Here is a 16,477-nt window from a genome sequence, read left to right as displayed (position 1 = left end):
GGTCCAATAATAATGCTCTTTTTCTCAATTATGATTCCGTCGTACAAGTCAAACATTAAAAGAAAGATTGACATGTGCTATTATGGCCATCGAAACCAAGACAATTTACCGATGAGTCCTTTGTTAAGGCAAAAAGTCTGTTGGAGTTGGATGACTTTATACTCGTAAGAACTTTCTGCAGAGAACATTGGCAAGACACTGAGTGGAAGAAAGGTAGGATTCTCCTCCTCCTCCCCTTAAGATCTTCTAAGCTTGTCGCTTCTTTGGATCTATCTTGTGGTCGTTTCTGTAATTTTCAAGATGTGATTTCTACTGAGTAATCATTGTTCTTGAAATCTTGTTTCTTTTGTTGTGTTTCAGACTTTCAGGTGTAGACATGTCTTATATTCCTCCACATAAGCGACACTCTAAGGATCCAAACAGACCCTCGCCTGTTCCAGATTCTCTTGTAACAAAACTCAAGAACAACCATGACTTCAAGAGTAGCAGTGATAAAATCAACCGTGTTACATGTTCAGAAAATTTCATTTCCAAATGGCTTCTGGTTGGTTCAAATGGCATCAAGGATGAGCTTCCTGCATCTGTTGATCTTGTGCCCTTTTCCTCGGATTCTGTCGAATGCGTAAATGGAGAAAGGCCTTTGGTACTGATGAACAACGACTTCCAAAAAGGTTTGTGTCTTAACGAAGAATCTACACTTTTGGCTAAGTGTTTTTGTTAGTGCCTATTTTTGTTAGTATGGTCATCTAAATTCTGTAACGTACAACACTGAAGCGAGCGAGCAAGAAGAGAGAGCTCAGTGGCTGTTAATAGCAGAGAAGGTGGAAGAGGATCTTGTGTTGTCATACGAGCGAGCCAAGACTTCAGTAGAGGAGAATCAACATGTATTGAGATTGGTTGCTAGGTTTGGTAAAATTCTCCTCTACAAGTAAGCGATTCAGGGTCTAATCTACATCTTGTTGTGTACAAAAAATTTATTTTTTCTGACATAAAACCAGGAGGAAACCTGGTCCTCTAGCTGAATTCTCACAGAAAAACTTGAAGAAGATGTTCTCTACAGATGTCCCAACTTCTAACTTGCAACACATAATGTCTAAGGTCGTACCAAGCCATGACTTCTCTATTGACTTGGAAAAGGAAACATACACTGTGAAGGTACTTGTTTTGTTTTCTTAGATGTATTCATGTTAAATTCAGATTTATTACGTGGGTTCAATTTAAAACCAACTGACAATAAGTAAAATGGTATCATTCATTTATATATTAGTTAATTATTTCTCCGACTACCGATGTGGCCGACTTCATTAACATCATTGGTGTATGATTTGTGTATCTGGCTTTTATTCTCAGGTATCGCATAACAGTCGCCCCACTGAAACAATCAACTGTAAGTGTACAGTTAAGGAAGATGGACGGCTCAGTATGTACAAGGCCGAGCTTGATGTTGTACGGCATTTTGTTGTTGATATGTCATGCATTGATACGAGTGTCGACTTGAGGCTGATGCTAGCTGCCAAAAGGAAAATGACTGCTCTCACCGTGAGTTGAACTTGATATTTATGGATATACCATATATGCCTCTCTTGGACTTATATATGATGTGTGATCTTTCTATGGTTGGCAGGAGAAGGAGATAAGTGACATTAAGGGGCTGCTGGATTCAGCAACTGTTGATCCAAACGTGAAAGGCGGTTTAAGGTGGCCGTTTGGTAAATCTTCATCTGGAGATGGATACAGAATATTTGAGGTTTGTCACGTTAGAGCTACTATCTACAAAAACCAGACTCTCAGGCTTAGGGTTAGAGAGACTGATAGATTCAATGAGAGGACTGGAACAGGAGCAGTCAAGAGGGAGGTGACCTTGATACTTAAAGATGTCAACACTAAGTTACAGGTACATTATCATGCTTTTGTATTGATGCATCTCTTTTGGAAGTGAGACTTATAGGGATTAGTACATTTGTTGTCTGCAGGAGCAGAACATTGTGAGGGGTTCTGTTATGGAAATGCTTCGCGATGCTCTTGGAACCATATGGGACTTTATGCATTGTGATGCCTCCTCTCTTACGTAACTAAGAAGGCGTGTGATGTTGCTAATACTATTGGTTTTCTCTTTTACTTTGTCCTGATTTTAGTACAATAACAATGTTAAGGGGGTTGAACTTGCGTGTGAAAGAAGAAGTTTTGTGTTTGTTGCACCTAATTTCATGGATGCATGATTCAGTTTCAAACTACAAACAAATATTGCATTGTATTAGTATGAACGGTATATAGTATGCTAGTAAACATCCATATACAAAAATTTCTACACTCCTAAATGGTTGTTCATATCAATTAAGATACCAAAGAAATCAAAACAAATCCTTAGTAGCTTCCATATGGTATAAGAAATATTAACAAACAAATAATATACGCATATAACATAGGTTTCAGGACGATTCAAAATATAAGAAAAGAAGGTTTTTTATTATATGAAAGTATATAAGTGATTGAGAAGCAACAAGATGTGGGCTCATCAATCATTTTGGTTGTTCCAAGCACAACTTATTAATCTGCCATTTTAATAGTGTGTTTTCTTCACATCCTGGACATTGAGTAGTCCATAGCTTCCACGAGATAATCTGCGTCGTCCTTAGTGAAGCAGAGAGGTGGTGTGATTCTAAAAACGTTTCCAAAGTAGCCTCCTTTACCGACCAACACACCCAGTTCTGTAAGAACATCATAGTAAACAAATAAAATCAAAAATAATTTCACCTGAGACAATAAAAGTAGAGAAAACTCAACCAACCAACCAACCTTTCATTTGATCCATGATGTGCAAAGTCTCTGCGGTTGCAGGAGTCTTAAGATTGCGATCACTCACCAGCTCTACTCCAAGCATCAGCCCTCTTCCCCGAACATCCCCAATAACTACATTAGAGAAGGAACCATATCCATAAACAAAATGTTATAACGAGAGAGCATGAGAGAGATAAGAGACAGAGAAGTTTAATTACTTTCATGTTTCTCTTTAAGCTGACTGAGTCTTCCCTTGAGGTAAGACCCAACCATGGACGCATTCACCTGAAGCTTGTCTTTCTCAATCACATTCAGAACAGCTAGACCAGCTGTAGCAGCCACAGCGTTCCCACCAAAGGTGTTGAAGTAGCATCTGCGTGTCAACACTCCTGCAATCTCCGGAGTTGTCACAACAGCTCCCAAAGGAAACCCATTCCCAATCCCCTATCATCATAGAAAAACACAAATCAGTTTTCTGTTGCTTTTTTCGCAAGTAAGGTGGGGACAACTCTTAACCTTAGCCATGGTAACAATGTCAGGGACAACATTGTGAGCCTCAAACCCCCAGAAATCGCCAGTGCGAGCGAATCCAGACTGAACTTCATCCGCAATGAACAGTCCTCCAGCTTTCTTCACAATATCATAAGCTGCTGATAGATAGCCTGGTGCTAGCTCCACAATCCCTCCAACTCCCTATTCAATAATAGAATCATTCACTCTTGATCATGCTATGAGTATAAATGAATTATTACCTGTATAACTTCACAAATAAAACCAGCTATGTGTCCTGAAGTGCCATATTGAATGAGATCTTGCACATCTCTTGCATACTTCTCACCATCAGAACCAAACACACCTCGGTATGGATCCGGGTTTAAAGCGTGATGAGTTCCAGTCTTCCACCAATAAAAACATAAGTCAGAACATTATATATCTCATCCACCAAACCTGAGTAACACCAAATTCAATTCTAGTACCTGAACCACGTTGTTGAACTTCCACGTGCTATGAGCAGTAGCCCCCATAGTCCCAGCCGCATTCCCATGATACCCATTTCGAACCGACACAATGTCTTGACATCCAGTGTACAACTTAGCCATCATGAGTGCTAGTTCATTAGCCTCCGTACCAGAGTTAGTGAAGAACACCACCTATTCCAACAACCAAACCTCATGAAATAATCTACTTTCAGGGCAACATCTGAGATTTCGTGGGCTATAACATTTATGTTTATTTAAACATAATAAACATAATTTTAAAAACATTAAATATTTTTTTTTTTGTGATTTGGGGGTCTATTCTTCTTATATAAAAAAAAATTCAAAATTTTTGGGGGGGCCAAAGCCAATGTTTTTGACCAGATCCGGCCATGCAACGTTGGAACAAAACATGCATGTTCTTTTTGTCTATATCATTACCTTGAGATCACCAGGGAGTTTAGAAGCGAGAGCCTCAGAGAACTCAGCAATGGCATGGTTAAGGTACATAACAGTAGGATGCTGTAGCTTCTTGATTTGGTTAATAACAGGCTCAACCACACTAGGGTGACAATGCCCACAGTTCACAACCGCAATACCAGCAAATGCATCCAAGTATCTCCTCCCACTCTCGTCGAAAAGATACTGCATCCTCCCATCCACTATGTTCAACTAAAAGGAGAGATTTTTATCATCAGAAAAAAAAAAGATAAGTTTTTATTATCACAGTGATCGGAAAGTTACTGGTTTTTTTTTTTTAAGTTACCGGGTTTTTGTAGAGGCAGAACATGGAATTGGAAGGACTGAGAAACTCTTTCCTTGTGTTAATGATGGCGTCGGCGGAGGGGCCTGTGTACGGCGGCGGTGTGTAACCGAACGGCGGAAGCTTACCGAGAAACTCGTCGACGGGAGCTGCCGTTGCCGTCTGAGACGTGGAGGAGGAGAAGGAGATGCATCGTCGCGAGAGGGAAAGGGAAACGTTGTGGACTGTTCTTTTAGCCGTGAGTCTCTGCATCTTCTCTCCTTTTTTTTCTCGTGGTGATGTAATGGTTGCAGAGACTACACAACACTCTTTCGATGGTTAACGATGATGTTGTGAGAGACATGAGGCTGGTTTATATAGAGGCTCGGCGAAGCTATATGATTAATACTGACGTGTCGCTATGATTAGTACTGACATTGATATAACGTTTTGTTAATTAGAATTAGGTGTTTTCATTTAACCGAGTTTTGCTATTTACATCATTTTTTTGTTTTTGTCAAACATTTTGCTTCAATAATCAGTTTTGATTACTTACAAAACAAAAACTACATAAAAGATGAAGGTTTTAATCCATTTTTTGGTTACAAATTTCATACATTTTAAGATAAAATTAACGATTAAAATAGCAAACCCACGTCCCAACTAATTTTCCTCACGAGTCAGGATGGAGAAAATATAAAGTGTATAAGTAATTGTTTATACAGAAGTTGTTTCGTAACTGAACCGATTTTAGATCAAGTTGTGTGTATAATTAAATCTCAAATCATTCATTGGTCGAGTGTGTTTGGTATAGTACCTATAAAAAGGTAATGTATTTGCCTATTTGGTAAATGAGGGATGGGATGTCAATCATGACATTGGTCATCTACGGATCTACGGTCGACAACAATAATTTACAATACTATGATATGTTTTCATGATAGCTACAAAATTTAAATGGGTTTAAGACACATAATCGTCTTACCGCGACCCGCATGCTACAAGTCCCGAAATCGTAGGCATTAAACTATTTAAAGGTTTGCTCTTAAGAAAAAAACCACTATATAAAAAGACAATGCATGGAGGGGCGATATGTGTGCATGGGGGCACGTGCTCTGCGCAAGCTAGTGGAACTGCTGATTTGTTTGTTAGTCCCAATGAAGAAACCAACTAGTGTCGTCAAATTGTAATCGATGCGACGATGCGTCGTCTAATCTCTCAATAAAGAAATGCATTCTTAATAGATATTCTCTGATGAGGCGATGAGCATCGAAGTTATGGATTGTCTCCTTATCACTTTTTTTTTTATATTTTCTCGTTTAGTGAAAATTGAGACTATAGACTTGGTTCAATAATTTGTTTCCTGCCAGGTTTAATTCTGAATAGACTAAAATACATCTAAAATATCAAACTTCACGATAAAGAGAATATGTTAAATTGGATCAAACTGTTAACATCTATTTTAAATTGGGCTTTGTGTAGTTTTTCGGTTGGGCTTTTGTTTCCTTACAAAATTATAAACTCTTATTTCTTTTTGATTCCTTTGTTTTAGTTTGAAGTACACTCTCAAGACGAGTCATTGCATTACGACAAACAACTTTTTAGTAATCAGAAAATAGAAATCAAACGAGAATTTAAAATGTTAAAACAAGACCAACTTTCATTATTATTTAATACAACACTCCTTAGAAATATTTATTTAGTCCAAATACTTATATAGTTCCCCACACATTGTATACTTTCTTACCTATCCATATCCTTGACATAATCAAATCGAGCTCACGATTCCATCATCCTCATTCGCCACATCCCTAGTTCTGGAGTTCACAACCCTACAATTAAGTCTTACCTCACCTTGAGTTCCAGTCAAAGGTTTAAGTTTTCCCATCCGAACCATTGATTTAGCAAATGCTTTAAAGAACTCGAACGTGTTTTTGCTGTATAGTTCCACCAGTGGAATTGTGTCGGCTCCTGGAGTCGAGAAGAGTTCTTGATCGCTCTGAATTACACCTTTCCCTTGACGAAGATTGGTGTAGTAATGACTATCGAAAGTATTTGGAGTCGCCAGGTCAAAGTTGGCTAGAACTGTCGGGTTCCCGTTTTCAGGGCACAGATTACGGAGTTGGGTGAGGAAAGTTGGGTTTATACTCGGGTCTGGTTTATTGGTACCGTTGAAGTTGTAGAGACGAGGTGTGATTACTATACATTGTGCTCTTCCAAATGTATGAGCACCTATACAATTTTGACAAAAATGATTAGATAGATTTTCATGTATCAAAGATGAGCCACGTTTTGTCTTTTACCATATACAAAAAGGATATATATGTATATATATATATACTAATTTGGTTAGGGTATCATGTATTTCAAGCAAATGTTTTTTTTTTCGAATTATACTTTATTCATCTTTTCTTATTTAAATTATAGTATTGAGTGTATTGACCAATTCTTATGACTTAAAAACACATTTTAATATTACTAAATATCTTGTTATGATTCAAACTTCAAAACCTTGTATAAGAAAGTCATCACAACTCAATATACGAGTTGTCATTATTAAATTAATCGTATAAACCAAAAGACTTTTCATCACAAAAGTACAAATTTACCAGAAAGAGCAACTAGATCTGAGGTGCGGTTTAGACCAGCGTCACTAAAAACTGTTTTAAGTTCAGCAAGGGTGGCAAATGGAGAAGGAAGAGCTGTATTAGATAGATCGAAGAAAGCTTGTGAGCCGTCTCTTCTCCCCAATGATACCGGCCACCATGGACCTCCCGACTATATATAACATAAAACACAAACGTCAAAGTTTATAACATTTTTGATTAATTCATATCCATATAAGTCATAATCATGTAGATATTACATACCAAAAGCACTGATATTTGAGCGGCGATGGCGAGAACATCTGCACAAGACACTGTTCTTGGACAAGCTCTCTCAATCTCCGCTTTCATTTTATCTACAACACCAAACCCTCTTGCCGAGTTTAAGTTCGGAAGAGCATCTTTCTCGGTCCTGAATGACGTGGAATTGTCGAGTAGGACCGATGCATCACAACCCTACAAAATCATATTACATTAGGTGACCATGTTATATAATAATTCAAAAACTTCTCAGACTTTTATTTATATAAAAGGGATAAATATTGAGTAAGTCTTTATACGTTAACAAAACAGTCATGGAAATGAAGGCGAAGGAGGCTAGCAGCAATACGAGGATCACTCCCCAATTCTTCGACGATGACTTTCCCAACGATAAGGAAAACACCCGGGCATGTCCTGAAATAGAAATCAGGCCTCAGCTGAGCATTAGAGTTTGATGCTTGAAGGAGAAGGCAACCCAATATTAGGGCTCCCATAGCACTACAAGAAAATGAACGAGAAACCCCCATTTTATGCTCAAGGAGGAAGACAAAAGATGATTAAAGTGGTGAGGGTTGATGATGATGAATTAGCTAAGCCGTAGAAGGAGTATTATATAGAGAAGCCCGAGTGTTTTCTTCTATTATATTAGACTACTAGGAATTATTTTAAGGACAATTTTTAATATTTGATTAGAGAACGGGAAAATAATAATTTGTTTTTAATACTAGGACTCAAAAAAACCTTCGGAAATCCTAGGAAGAACTGTGGCGTATGTATATATCACATGAATATTTGTTTTTATAATCTTAGTATTTAGCAAGATACTATATTTACCATTACCGGTTTTTTTGGATAAGCATACACTATATATTGAAAATCATAGGCACAAATTAACAAAAAAAAAAATGCATGAAATACATACAGTTAAAAGACATTAATGCTATATGGATGCAATTGTCAGTAAAAAGGTGCAAATGATTTTAAAAAGAAGCAACAATAGAAGCAGTTGTTTCTCAGAAATTATATATTTGATAGAAAGTATAATGGAAGACCACACAACTCATCAAATAATAAAATAAAAAATATATATAATTATAAAAGATGTGATTTATTTTATGTCATGTTCGGAACTACGCTAGGGGCTAGTCGGGCGGTAACCCCGGACCTGGCGAGTTACCGAAAAATCAAGGAGTACTCGGAAATTACGTGGGGCTTAGTTTTAAATACAATTTAATATATTTATAATATATTTAGCTAATTTTAAACATGATGACACAAGTTCTTAGACATAATTATATAATATTTTATATATAATTTTAAACAGTTTTTTTATTCGTCGAACATTTAGATTATGGTGTATTTGGTACGGAAAAAATCTCTAAATGTAGTATGTATATGTTTGTTTTGGATTTGATAGCTAATTTTAATTAATTAGTAATGAATAATTACAAAAGTTATGTTAATAATGAGTAAAAAATAATCACCCGTGTTTCAACTTTACTCGAACAGAAAAAAAAAAACTTAGGCGGTCAACGCGGAAATTAGGCGGTCAACGCGGAAATTAGACGTTCCATCGCGGATCAACGCTTAGCTACACCGATTTGGACATATTCGTCGCGGTCAACCTCCGCACAGCGCCTAAGCACCGTCTAGGCGGCTAGACGGCCGTGTTTTCGAACAGGGATTATATGATACAAGTAAATATAAAAAAGAATATTTATGACCTGCATGGTTATAAATTATAATAGATCAATTACAAATTCACTTTTTTATAATATGTTAATAAGTATATAAAGTAATCAACTCAAAAATACAATTATATTATTTTAAATAACTCCAAGCACTTGTATTGTAGCTGTTACTCCCTACAAATTCACTTACAGAGAGATAGCTTTTAACGCCGCTTTTAAACTTTTTAATTTATTTGAAAACATAAAATGTTTGCAGAGTTCAAAGAAAAGACATACATGTTTGCTCCTGAGAATTGAATTCGAAATTATTGAGTGTTGATGTGATCTTTTTCCACAGAATTTATAAATAAACGACACAAATGTCAAGTCACGTATGGATTTAAAATTGCATAATGCTGAAATTAAATTGTGATTTAAAATTGCATGATGCTAAAGTATATGGTTGTACTTGTTGATAATATCAAACACAATTTACTATGTCTTTTACCAAAAACAAACATTTACTATGTCTTTCACAAAAAAATAAACAATTATATCTATAAAACATGTTTTACTATTAACGTGTTTCTATTTATTTCTAAATTTTTAAGGAAGAGAAAAACGTTAGAAATTACAAATTATTAGTGAGTTGTTATTGACTTGCATTTTATATAGATTCTAACATAAATTTAGACTGTAATACATCAATATAAGAATATTTTTTTCTTAATTATTTATGCATCTAAAAATATGAAAAAATAATGTATTTCTTCGTTCACATGGATACGCAGTTACTAATGTAGTTTACGGAATCAACATGAGTTTTAAGTTGATAACCAAAAAAAGGATTTATAAATTAAAAAGATATATAATAAAAGGTAACTAACGGATAAAAGTTAAGAACTATCAGATAAAAAATTATAAATTTATATAATACACAATATATGAATTAGAATAATAACACTATATATACAACAAGGTAAGTAATATTATATAGATACGATTTTAATAATGAAATAATAATCTGAAAATATATATATAGAAGAAGATACAAATACATGTGAAAGTTTGAAACAATCTATTCAATGAAAAAATATACCGTAAACTTATTATGTTTTAAAAATTGATAGACACATATATATTATAATATATACCAATTTAGAATTAAAAACAAAATATTTATATTAAAATAAATGAAAACAAAAATTCGCGCGGTTGCGCTGATCGAAATCTAGTTAATTGCTATAGTAGGTTTGTTTTTTAAACCTCTCATTGATTTACATGGATTTTTTTCCAATACAAAAATTGAGTTTTTTTAACTAAAATTGAGATTAAAATTGAGTTTCTTGATTAAAGTGGATTTCTTGATTATGTTTTTACTTAACATACTAGTTGAATAATTATATATGGATTTTAATCTGGAAACTAATTTTATAGGTCATAATTATTTATATTATCAATTTTGAGCTCAACTTTTTGTAAAAATATTTATTCTAGATATGTGTATCTATATGTTACATGAATACTAATATAAAACTTATAATTCAGTCAAAGAAAACTTTTAAAAAAAAACCAAAACTCGTAAGCCATAAAGCAAAAAATTAAAATTTACTGTAAAATCAAAAATTTAAATTTAAAAGCTAAAATCTAAAAACTAAAAACCAGAAACCAAAAGCTAGAAACTAGTAAAATAATCATCGCCTAAAACTAAAACCACCGAGACATCAAACTCTAAACTAAAAATCTAAAACCACCAACGACTTTTATCATCACCATTATCGTTGTCTCCACTATCTTTGTCTAATATTTCTTATAGGACCAAATCCGTAACTTGACCAGTATTTGCCGTGAAAACCAAACACTTGCAATTGATCAAGACAAGAAATAAAAGTACTAAAATTTTACAAAATTGCAACTACAAATTTAAAATACCAAAAACAGAAGTTAATTACTTAGTTTTGTTTGACCCGGTACTTTATTTTCTAAGCAACTAACTAATTAAATTTATTAAAATTTATATTCATTTAATGTTTTCAGACATTGAAAATTACTTATTATATAGAAGGTATTAATCGACATCACCGTTTACCGGATGAGAACAGAAACAAACATCCTAATAATAGTTTCAATCTAATCCAAATTTTGTTCATCTCTTAGATTCAGAAGAGTTATCAGTAAATATGATCTTGAAACTTTAAAGTTTCAAATTCCTTACGATTTTGGCTTTCTTTCTTTTTTATATTAACATTTTCTACAACAAAATTAGATTTGTAAGAAAAACCTCACAAAATATAAAAACGCCAACATACCACCATCTCTACGTCATACATCTAAAATATTCACCAAATTTAGCCACTATGAAAAGATGTAAATTACATACAAATATTAATATTCGATTTGTAAATTAACACAACCATATGAATTTAAATTATATAGCTCCGGGCCTCCGGCGTTATAGAAGTCGCCGAAACTGTTAGCCAAATATATATATATTTTTTTTCTCTTTTCCAATGGCCGCTAGAGCTTCCCCAACATGACTAAAAAGATTCATGGTGATGATATTAATTTAATATAGTCAACACTTTTAATCTTTTTTTTTTGTCATCTATTATATTAAAATACGGTCATCCACATCAACATTCTTATACAAAAGCCATAAAACAGACTTTAACAACCTACCCCCAGGACTAACGAACACAGAAGCTAACTAGTCAACACTTTTAATCTATGAGGAGAGTCTTCATGAAAGATAAAGCTTTTATAAGGGGGATGCATCATGCCTATCTATCATACACAAACTAGTGACGGGCAAATTATCCGTAATATTCGAATTGTTTCTATTTGATCCAAAAATTCTGAATATTCGTAAAATTTCGAATCGAAACAAATAGCAAAATGTGATATCCGTAATAAAACGAAGCAAGTCACAAATATTATTTTTTGGAAAGCCGGATATCCGATTCGAACCATATATTTATAGATATGTGATGCAATTGTAAATACAAACTATTGTATCTATACATATTTTATGATATAATTTGGTTAATCTTTTATTTTAAGTTGTTTTTTCAATTTTTTATTTTGGTTATTGCATATCTAATTTAATTTTTATATTTAGTCAAATATTAACATATGAGTTTTCTTATTAGACTTGTTAATATTGAATTTTTCTATACAATTTATGTTAAAAATGTTAGTTTGTTAGTATGATATTAATATTTTTCATTTTAAATTGATATTTTAAAAGTTTTTTATTTGATTTTAATGTTATATATTATTTTATATTTTTTAATTTTTTTTAATATAATTGGCGGATCGAATCAAATAATCCGTGAATATTAAAAAACTCTAAATATCCAGAAAAATCGAATCTAATCATAAATGTAGATATTCATCTGAGACGGAACAAATCATAATACTGTGAATTTTCCGAATATCCGCTTTGTACCCAGACTTAACACAAACAATGTGAGATAAGGAGGATGCGTAAGTCATGCCTATCTGTCATACACAGGCAATGTGAGATTAAAAAAAAAACATCTCTCACTTTTGACCAACATTAGTCTCAACTGTCAGGCTTGAAGAGGACTGGATTTTTTCTTTATAAATAGGTATGTCATTAACTTTGTAAACGAGGGGGTACTAAACATGGTGGATTTTAATGGTTAGATTTATCCGTTTTAACATCCCTACTTACAACATCGTCTACATAGACTTTATTAGATTGTAAAGATTTGGAATCCAAGTTTTATTGGAGCCAAATGGGTCACAAATATAGTGGATAACCCGCATGTATGTTGATTTTAGGCAGGTATTTAGTTGACCAAGTATATGTTAGACACAGGTCCGATCCGGAGCACAAGCAAAGGAACCGGCCGTTTAGGGCATCCCAATTATTTTACAAAAGTTTAGTTGTATATAGGGCATTATAAAAAAATTATATGAAGAATGAGGGCATAAATTTGTATTTTTGAGTAGGGCATTACAAGTTTTTTTTCTGTCCTGGTTAGACACAAGTAAATTTATTTGGTACCCACTTGCAGTTGGGACGGATCACGGTATACCCAAAAACGGGTTGCTCAAGGCACATTTTAAGACCAGATATCATATCATAGTAATCTCATAACTGGTGTGAACATTTATTTAGTCGAAATACATATGTTGTTCCCCACTCATTTTTATATTTTTCTTACATATTCATATCCCCAGCATGATCAAATCGAACTCACAACACCATGATCTTCATTCTTCACACTCCTGATCCTTGAGTTCACAACCCTACAGTTCTGTCTTATCTCACCTTGAGTTCCAGTCAAAGGTTTAAGATTTCCCATCCGAATCATTGCTTCAGCGAATGCTTGAAAGAACACGAACCTGTTATTGCTGTATTGCTCCACTAGTGGAATCGTGTCTGCTCTTGGAGTCGAGAACAGTTCTTGATCACTCTGAATCAGTCCTTTCCCTTGACGAAGATTGGTGTAGTATTGTTGATCAAAACCATCTGGAGTCACAGGATCGAAGTTGACCAGAACAGTGCCATTTCCGTTTTGAGGGCACAATCGACGGAGTTGGTCGCGGTACGTTGGGTTTAGACTCGGGTCGGGCCTATTGGTACCATTGAAGTTGTAGAGACGAGGTGTCACAAATTGACATTGTGCCCTTCCAAATGTGTGACCACCTATACAATTTTGACAAGACTTGTTTAGATACATTTTATATGTTTAATCAAAGATGATGGGTCACTTTTCTCGTTTTACAAACTCATCTTATTATTCAAATTCACGTGCTAGAAAATAGCTGTTTGAAGATGGTACTTTGTTTGTATCTATTCCTTTGTCATAAGATTTTTAGTAATGTATTCCAAGCAAATAGGTTTCCATACTTAACTCATATTGACTAATTCCTATGCCTAGAAATATTCCTTTTTGAATACTAAATACCTTGTGACGTCAAAAAAAAAAAGAATACTAAATACCTTGTTGACAAAAACAAATCAGAAAATTTTAAGTTAAGATTCGACTTTGACACTTTGTACAACTATTTCACTATACAGTATTAGTATTATAGAATGTAATAAGCACAAATTAGCTCTACCAGATTTCTGTTGTATTAAAACGTTTTAAAACATATTAGGAGGAAAATACCCAATCAAAATTTATCAAATGACTATATATATTTTAGTATTTAGTATTTTATTTGTTGCATACGCAATTCTCTGGTTACTTATCTATAAATTTACCAGAAAGAGCGACTAGATCTGAGGGGCGATTCAGGCCAACATCAGCAAAACTTTTTTTAAGTTGATCAAGAGTGAAAAATGGAGAAGGGAGAGCTGTATTCGCCAGATCGAAGAAAGCTCGTAAGCTGTCTCTCCTTCCCAATGGAACTGGCCACCATGGACCTCCCGACTATATATGACAGAAAACACTAACATCAGCATTCATAACATTTTCGACTAATTCATCCATATAAGTCATGATGTAGGTATGCACATACCAAAAGAACTGATATTTGAGAAGCGATGGTGAGAATATCTGCACAAGACACTGTTCTTGGGCACGCTAACTCAATCTCGTCTTTCATTCTATCGATGACATTAAACCCTCTAGCCGAATTTGCGTTTGGAGCAGCATCTTTCTCTGTCCTGAACGATGTGGAATTGTCTAGCAGGATCGATGCATCACAGCCCTATAAAAGCATAGTACATTACATGAACATTGTATAAATTAATTCAAAACATTCTTTTAGATTTTACTCTATCTGTAACTGTAAATGGTTACGTAAAAGTACTTTTGTCCATGAGGACGTCATGAATACTGTATATTAAAAGATAATTAAGTTGAGTACTAACTACTAAGTCCCTTACATTAACAAAACAGTCATGGAAGTGAAGGCGAAGGAGGCTAGCGGCAATACGAGGATCAGAGCTCAATTCATCAACGATGACATTCCCAATGATATCGAAAACTTGCCGGCATGTTCTGAAATAGAAATCAGGCCTCAGCTGAGCATTAGAGTTTGATGCTTGAAGCAGAAGGCAACCCAAGATTAGGGCTCCCATGGCACTACAAGAAAATGAATGAGAAAACCTCATTTTCCTAAGTTGATTTGAGTTCTGACTTCTGAGTATCGATGATGGTGAATTAGCCTAAGCGAGAAAGAGCATTATATAGAGAAGCCTAAGTGTTTTCTTCTATCGTTTTATTAGTTTTTTCGGATCAAGGGATTAGGTATTTAAGGCCACAAATAATCTATTTACCAGAGTGGTTGAAAGAGAAATAATAGTTATTTTAAAAATTAAAATTCACCGGTTCTTTTGACGGTGCTCAAATTCTTTGCACATATTACTTGATTAGTTTTTGGTTGCATTTGTCGCTGTGATTAATCAACCTTCAGACTGATCATATTTCACTTCAATTGTATATTCTAGTATAATTTACAACGATTGTATATTTTAGTATAGTTTTATTTTGAACTAACTCCGTATATTCATTTTCATTGCGGATATTGACTTCTTACTAATTAACTACAAATCGTGTATAATTCTATAAAGAAAAGGTTCTCAACATATATTAATTGTATATCTATTTCAAGGAATAAATAATTTATGAACGACAGTAAATGTCAACTGTACATAGTACAAAAATAATGGTATGATACTGAAATCAAATATGAAATTATGAAGAAAAGAAAAACAATTTGGATTCAGGTAAGGCCGCAAGATATATGAGCGTTAATACATAAATTACAACTGTATGTAGAAATCATAATATCAATATGTCATCATGTGATAAACATTTCTAATACGATATCTATTTTTCAGGAAAAGAACTCAACAAAAATGATTCAAAACGTAAAATTGTCACCCCCTCCCCCTCCATAAATTTTATGGATTTTTTCCATTTTCTCTGTTAAGGTTTGATAATCATATAAAATCAATGTTACTATTTCCTTATTAGCAAATACTATTTTTTAGAACCTTCCTAACTAGAGTTGTTTCCTAATTAGCAATTACCATTTTCTAATTTTTAATGACGGAATGCAAATCACTTGTGGTTTATCCTTCGCATTCCCGTGAATAACGCGAATAGAGCCTCAGATCAGAGGCCACCTTCACACATCGGTAAACAATTGGAGGTGATTGGTTGGGCTGTAACTATAAAAAATTTACTTTAGAATTTAGTCTGTATAATTTTTTGATTTAGTTTTAAGGGATGTAGCTTTAAAATTTCCTACAGCTAAAAAAATGGGGCTTTAGAAAATAAGATTTTTACAACCATTTTTTATATGTTTTTGCTGTAACTTTAGTTTTTTGGTTATAGATTTAAAAACTAAGATAAAGCATGATTGGTAGTATTTAAGGTTGTAGATGAAAATTAAAGTTAAAGTCACTTACTACCACCCAACCAATCACCCACAATAATTTAATCTGACATAACAAAT

General features: G+C 33.9%; 4 protein-coding genes across 5 annotated transcripts; 1 reads left to right on the top strand and 3 right to left on the bottom strand.

Moving 5' to 3' along the window:
- Positions 1 to 55: 55 nt before the first annotated feature.
- LOC106405879 lies at positions 56 to 2,203 on the top strand. 2 transcript variants are annotated; one of them, XM_013846434.3, is made up of 7 exons: positions 56 to 213; positions 361 to 671; positions 775 to 928; positions 1,011 to 1,155; positions 1,351 to 1,539; positions 1,625 to 1,894; positions 1,974 to 2,203. In XM_013846434.3, the coding sequence occupies exons 2-7, from the start codon at positions 377 to 379 to the stop codon at positions 2,070 to 2,072; spliced, it is 1,152 nt and encodes a 383-aa protein (XP_013701888.1). In that variant the 5' UTR covers positions 56 to 213; positions 361 to 376; the 3' UTR covers positions 2,073 to 2,203. The 2 variants fall into 2 exon arrangements, with proteins under 2 accessions (XP_013701888.1, XP_013701887.1); XM_013846433.3 differs by having other exon boundaries at positions 999 to 1,155.
- Positions 2,026 to 4,854, bottom strand: LOC106403302 (alanine--glyoxylate aminotransferase 2 homolog 2, mitochondrial-like). The gene is made up of 8 exons (XM_022701465.2): positions 4,522 to 4,854; positions 4,197 to 4,427; positions 3,756 to 3,929; positions 3,531 to 3,674; positions 3,295 to 3,471; positions 2,997 to 3,222; positions 2,797 to 2,910; positions 2,026 to 2,708 (listed from the first exon to the last, which is right to left on the bottom strand). Exons 1-8 carry the CDS (start codon positions 4,768 to 4,770, stop codon positions 2,578 to 2,580), a joined length of 1,446 nt encoding a protein of 481 aa, XP_022557186.2. The 5' UTR covers positions 4,771 to 4,854; the 3' UTR covers positions 2,026 to 2,577.
- A 1,283-nt stretch (positions 4,855 to 6,137) lies between these two features.
- LOC106402880 (peroxidase C3) lies at positions 6,138 to 7,966 on the bottom strand. Its single transcript, XM_013843691.3, has 4 exons — positions 7,664 to 7,966; positions 7,368 to 7,559; positions 7,107 to 7,275; positions 6,138 to 6,729 (listed from the first exon to the last, which is right to left on the bottom strand). The coding sequence occupies exons 1-4, from the start codon at positions 7,889 to 7,891 to the stop codon at positions 6,266 to 6,268; spliced, it is 1,053 nt and encodes a 350-aa protein (XP_013699145.1). The 5' UTR covers positions 7,892 to 7,966; the 3' UTR covers positions 6,138 to 6,265.
- A 5,157-nt stretch (positions 7,967 to 13,123) lies between these two features.
- LOC106403148 (peroxidase C3) lies at positions 13,124 to 15,215 on the bottom strand. Its single transcript, XM_013843991.3, has 4 exons — positions 14,901 to 15,215; positions 14,531 to 14,722; positions 14,274 to 14,442; positions 13,124 to 13,712 (listed from the first exon to the last, which is right to left on the bottom strand). The coding sequence occupies exons 1-4, from the start codon at positions 15,126 to 15,128 to the stop codon at positions 13,249 to 13,251; spliced, it is 1,053 nt and encodes a 350-aa protein (XP_013699445.2). The 5' UTR covers positions 15,129 to 15,215; the 3' UTR covers positions 13,124 to 13,248.
- Positions 15,216 to 16,477: the final 1,262 nt, after the last annotated feature.

The sequence above is a fragment of the Brassica napus genome, chromosome C4 (genome assembly GCF_020379485.1).
Source record: "Brassica napus cultivar Da-Ae chromosome C4, Da-Ae, whole genome shotgun sequence".
NCBI lineage: Eukaryota > Viridiplantae > Streptophyta > Magnoliopsida > Brassicales > Brassicaceae > Brassica > Brassica napus.
The sequence above is the reverse complement of the archived record's forward strand: the minus strand, read 5'-3'. Positions and strand labels throughout refer to the sequence as shown.

Excerpts from the sequence above, each read along its gene's own strand:
- LOC106405879 (XM_013846433.3), top strand. The coding sequence starts at position 377 with ATGTCTTATATTCCTCCACATAAGCGACACTCTAAGGATCCAAACAGA. Across the intron at positions 1,156-1,350 it reads AGGAAACATACACTGTGAAG|GTATCGCATAACAGTCGCCC; the intron begins GTACTTGTTTTG and ends TTTTATTCTCAG. Across the intron at positions 1,540-1,624 it reads GGAAAATGACTGCTCTCACC|GAGAAGGAGATAAGTGACAT; the intron begins GTGAGTTGAACT and ends TATGGTTGGCAG.
- LOC106403148 (XM_013843991.3), bottom strand. The coding sequence starts at position 15,128 with ATGAGGTTTTCTCATTCATTTTCTTGTAGTGCCATGGGAGCCCTAATC. Across the intron at positions 14,723-14,900 it reads TCCATGACTGTTTTGTTAAT|GGCTGTGATGCATCGATCCT; the intron begins GTAAGGGACTTA and ends ATGCTTTTATAG. Across the intron at positions 14,443-14,530 it reads CTCAAATATCAGTTCTTTTG|TCGGGAGGTCCATGGTGGCC; the intron begins GTATGTGCATAC and ends TGTCATATATAG.
- LOC106403302 (XM_022701465.2), bottom strand. The coding sequence starts at position 4,770 with ATGCAGAGACTCACGGCTAAAAGAACAGTCCACAACGTTTCCCTTTCC. Across the intron at positions 4,428-4,521 it reads TCTGCCTCTACAAAAACCCG|TTGAACATAGTGGATGGGAG; the intron begins GTAACTTAAAAA and ends CTCTCCTTTTAG. Across the intron at positions 2,709-2,796 it reads CATCATGGATCAAATGAAAG|AACTGGGTGTGTTGGTCGGT; the intron begins GTTGGTTGGTTG and ends ATGTTCTTACAG.
- LOC106402880 (XM_013843691.3), bottom strand. The coding sequence starts at position 7,891 with ATGGGGGTTTCTCGTTCATTTTCTTGTAGTGCTATGGGAGCCCTAATA. Across the intron at positions 7,560-7,663 it reads TCCATGACTGTTTTGTTAAC|GGTTGTGATGCATCGGTCCT; the intron begins GTATAAAGACTT and ends ATGATTTTGTAG. Across the intron at positions 7,276-7,367 it reads CTCAAATATCAGTGCTTTTG|TCGGGAGGTCCATGGTGGCC; the intron begins GTATGTAATATC and ends TGTTATATATAG.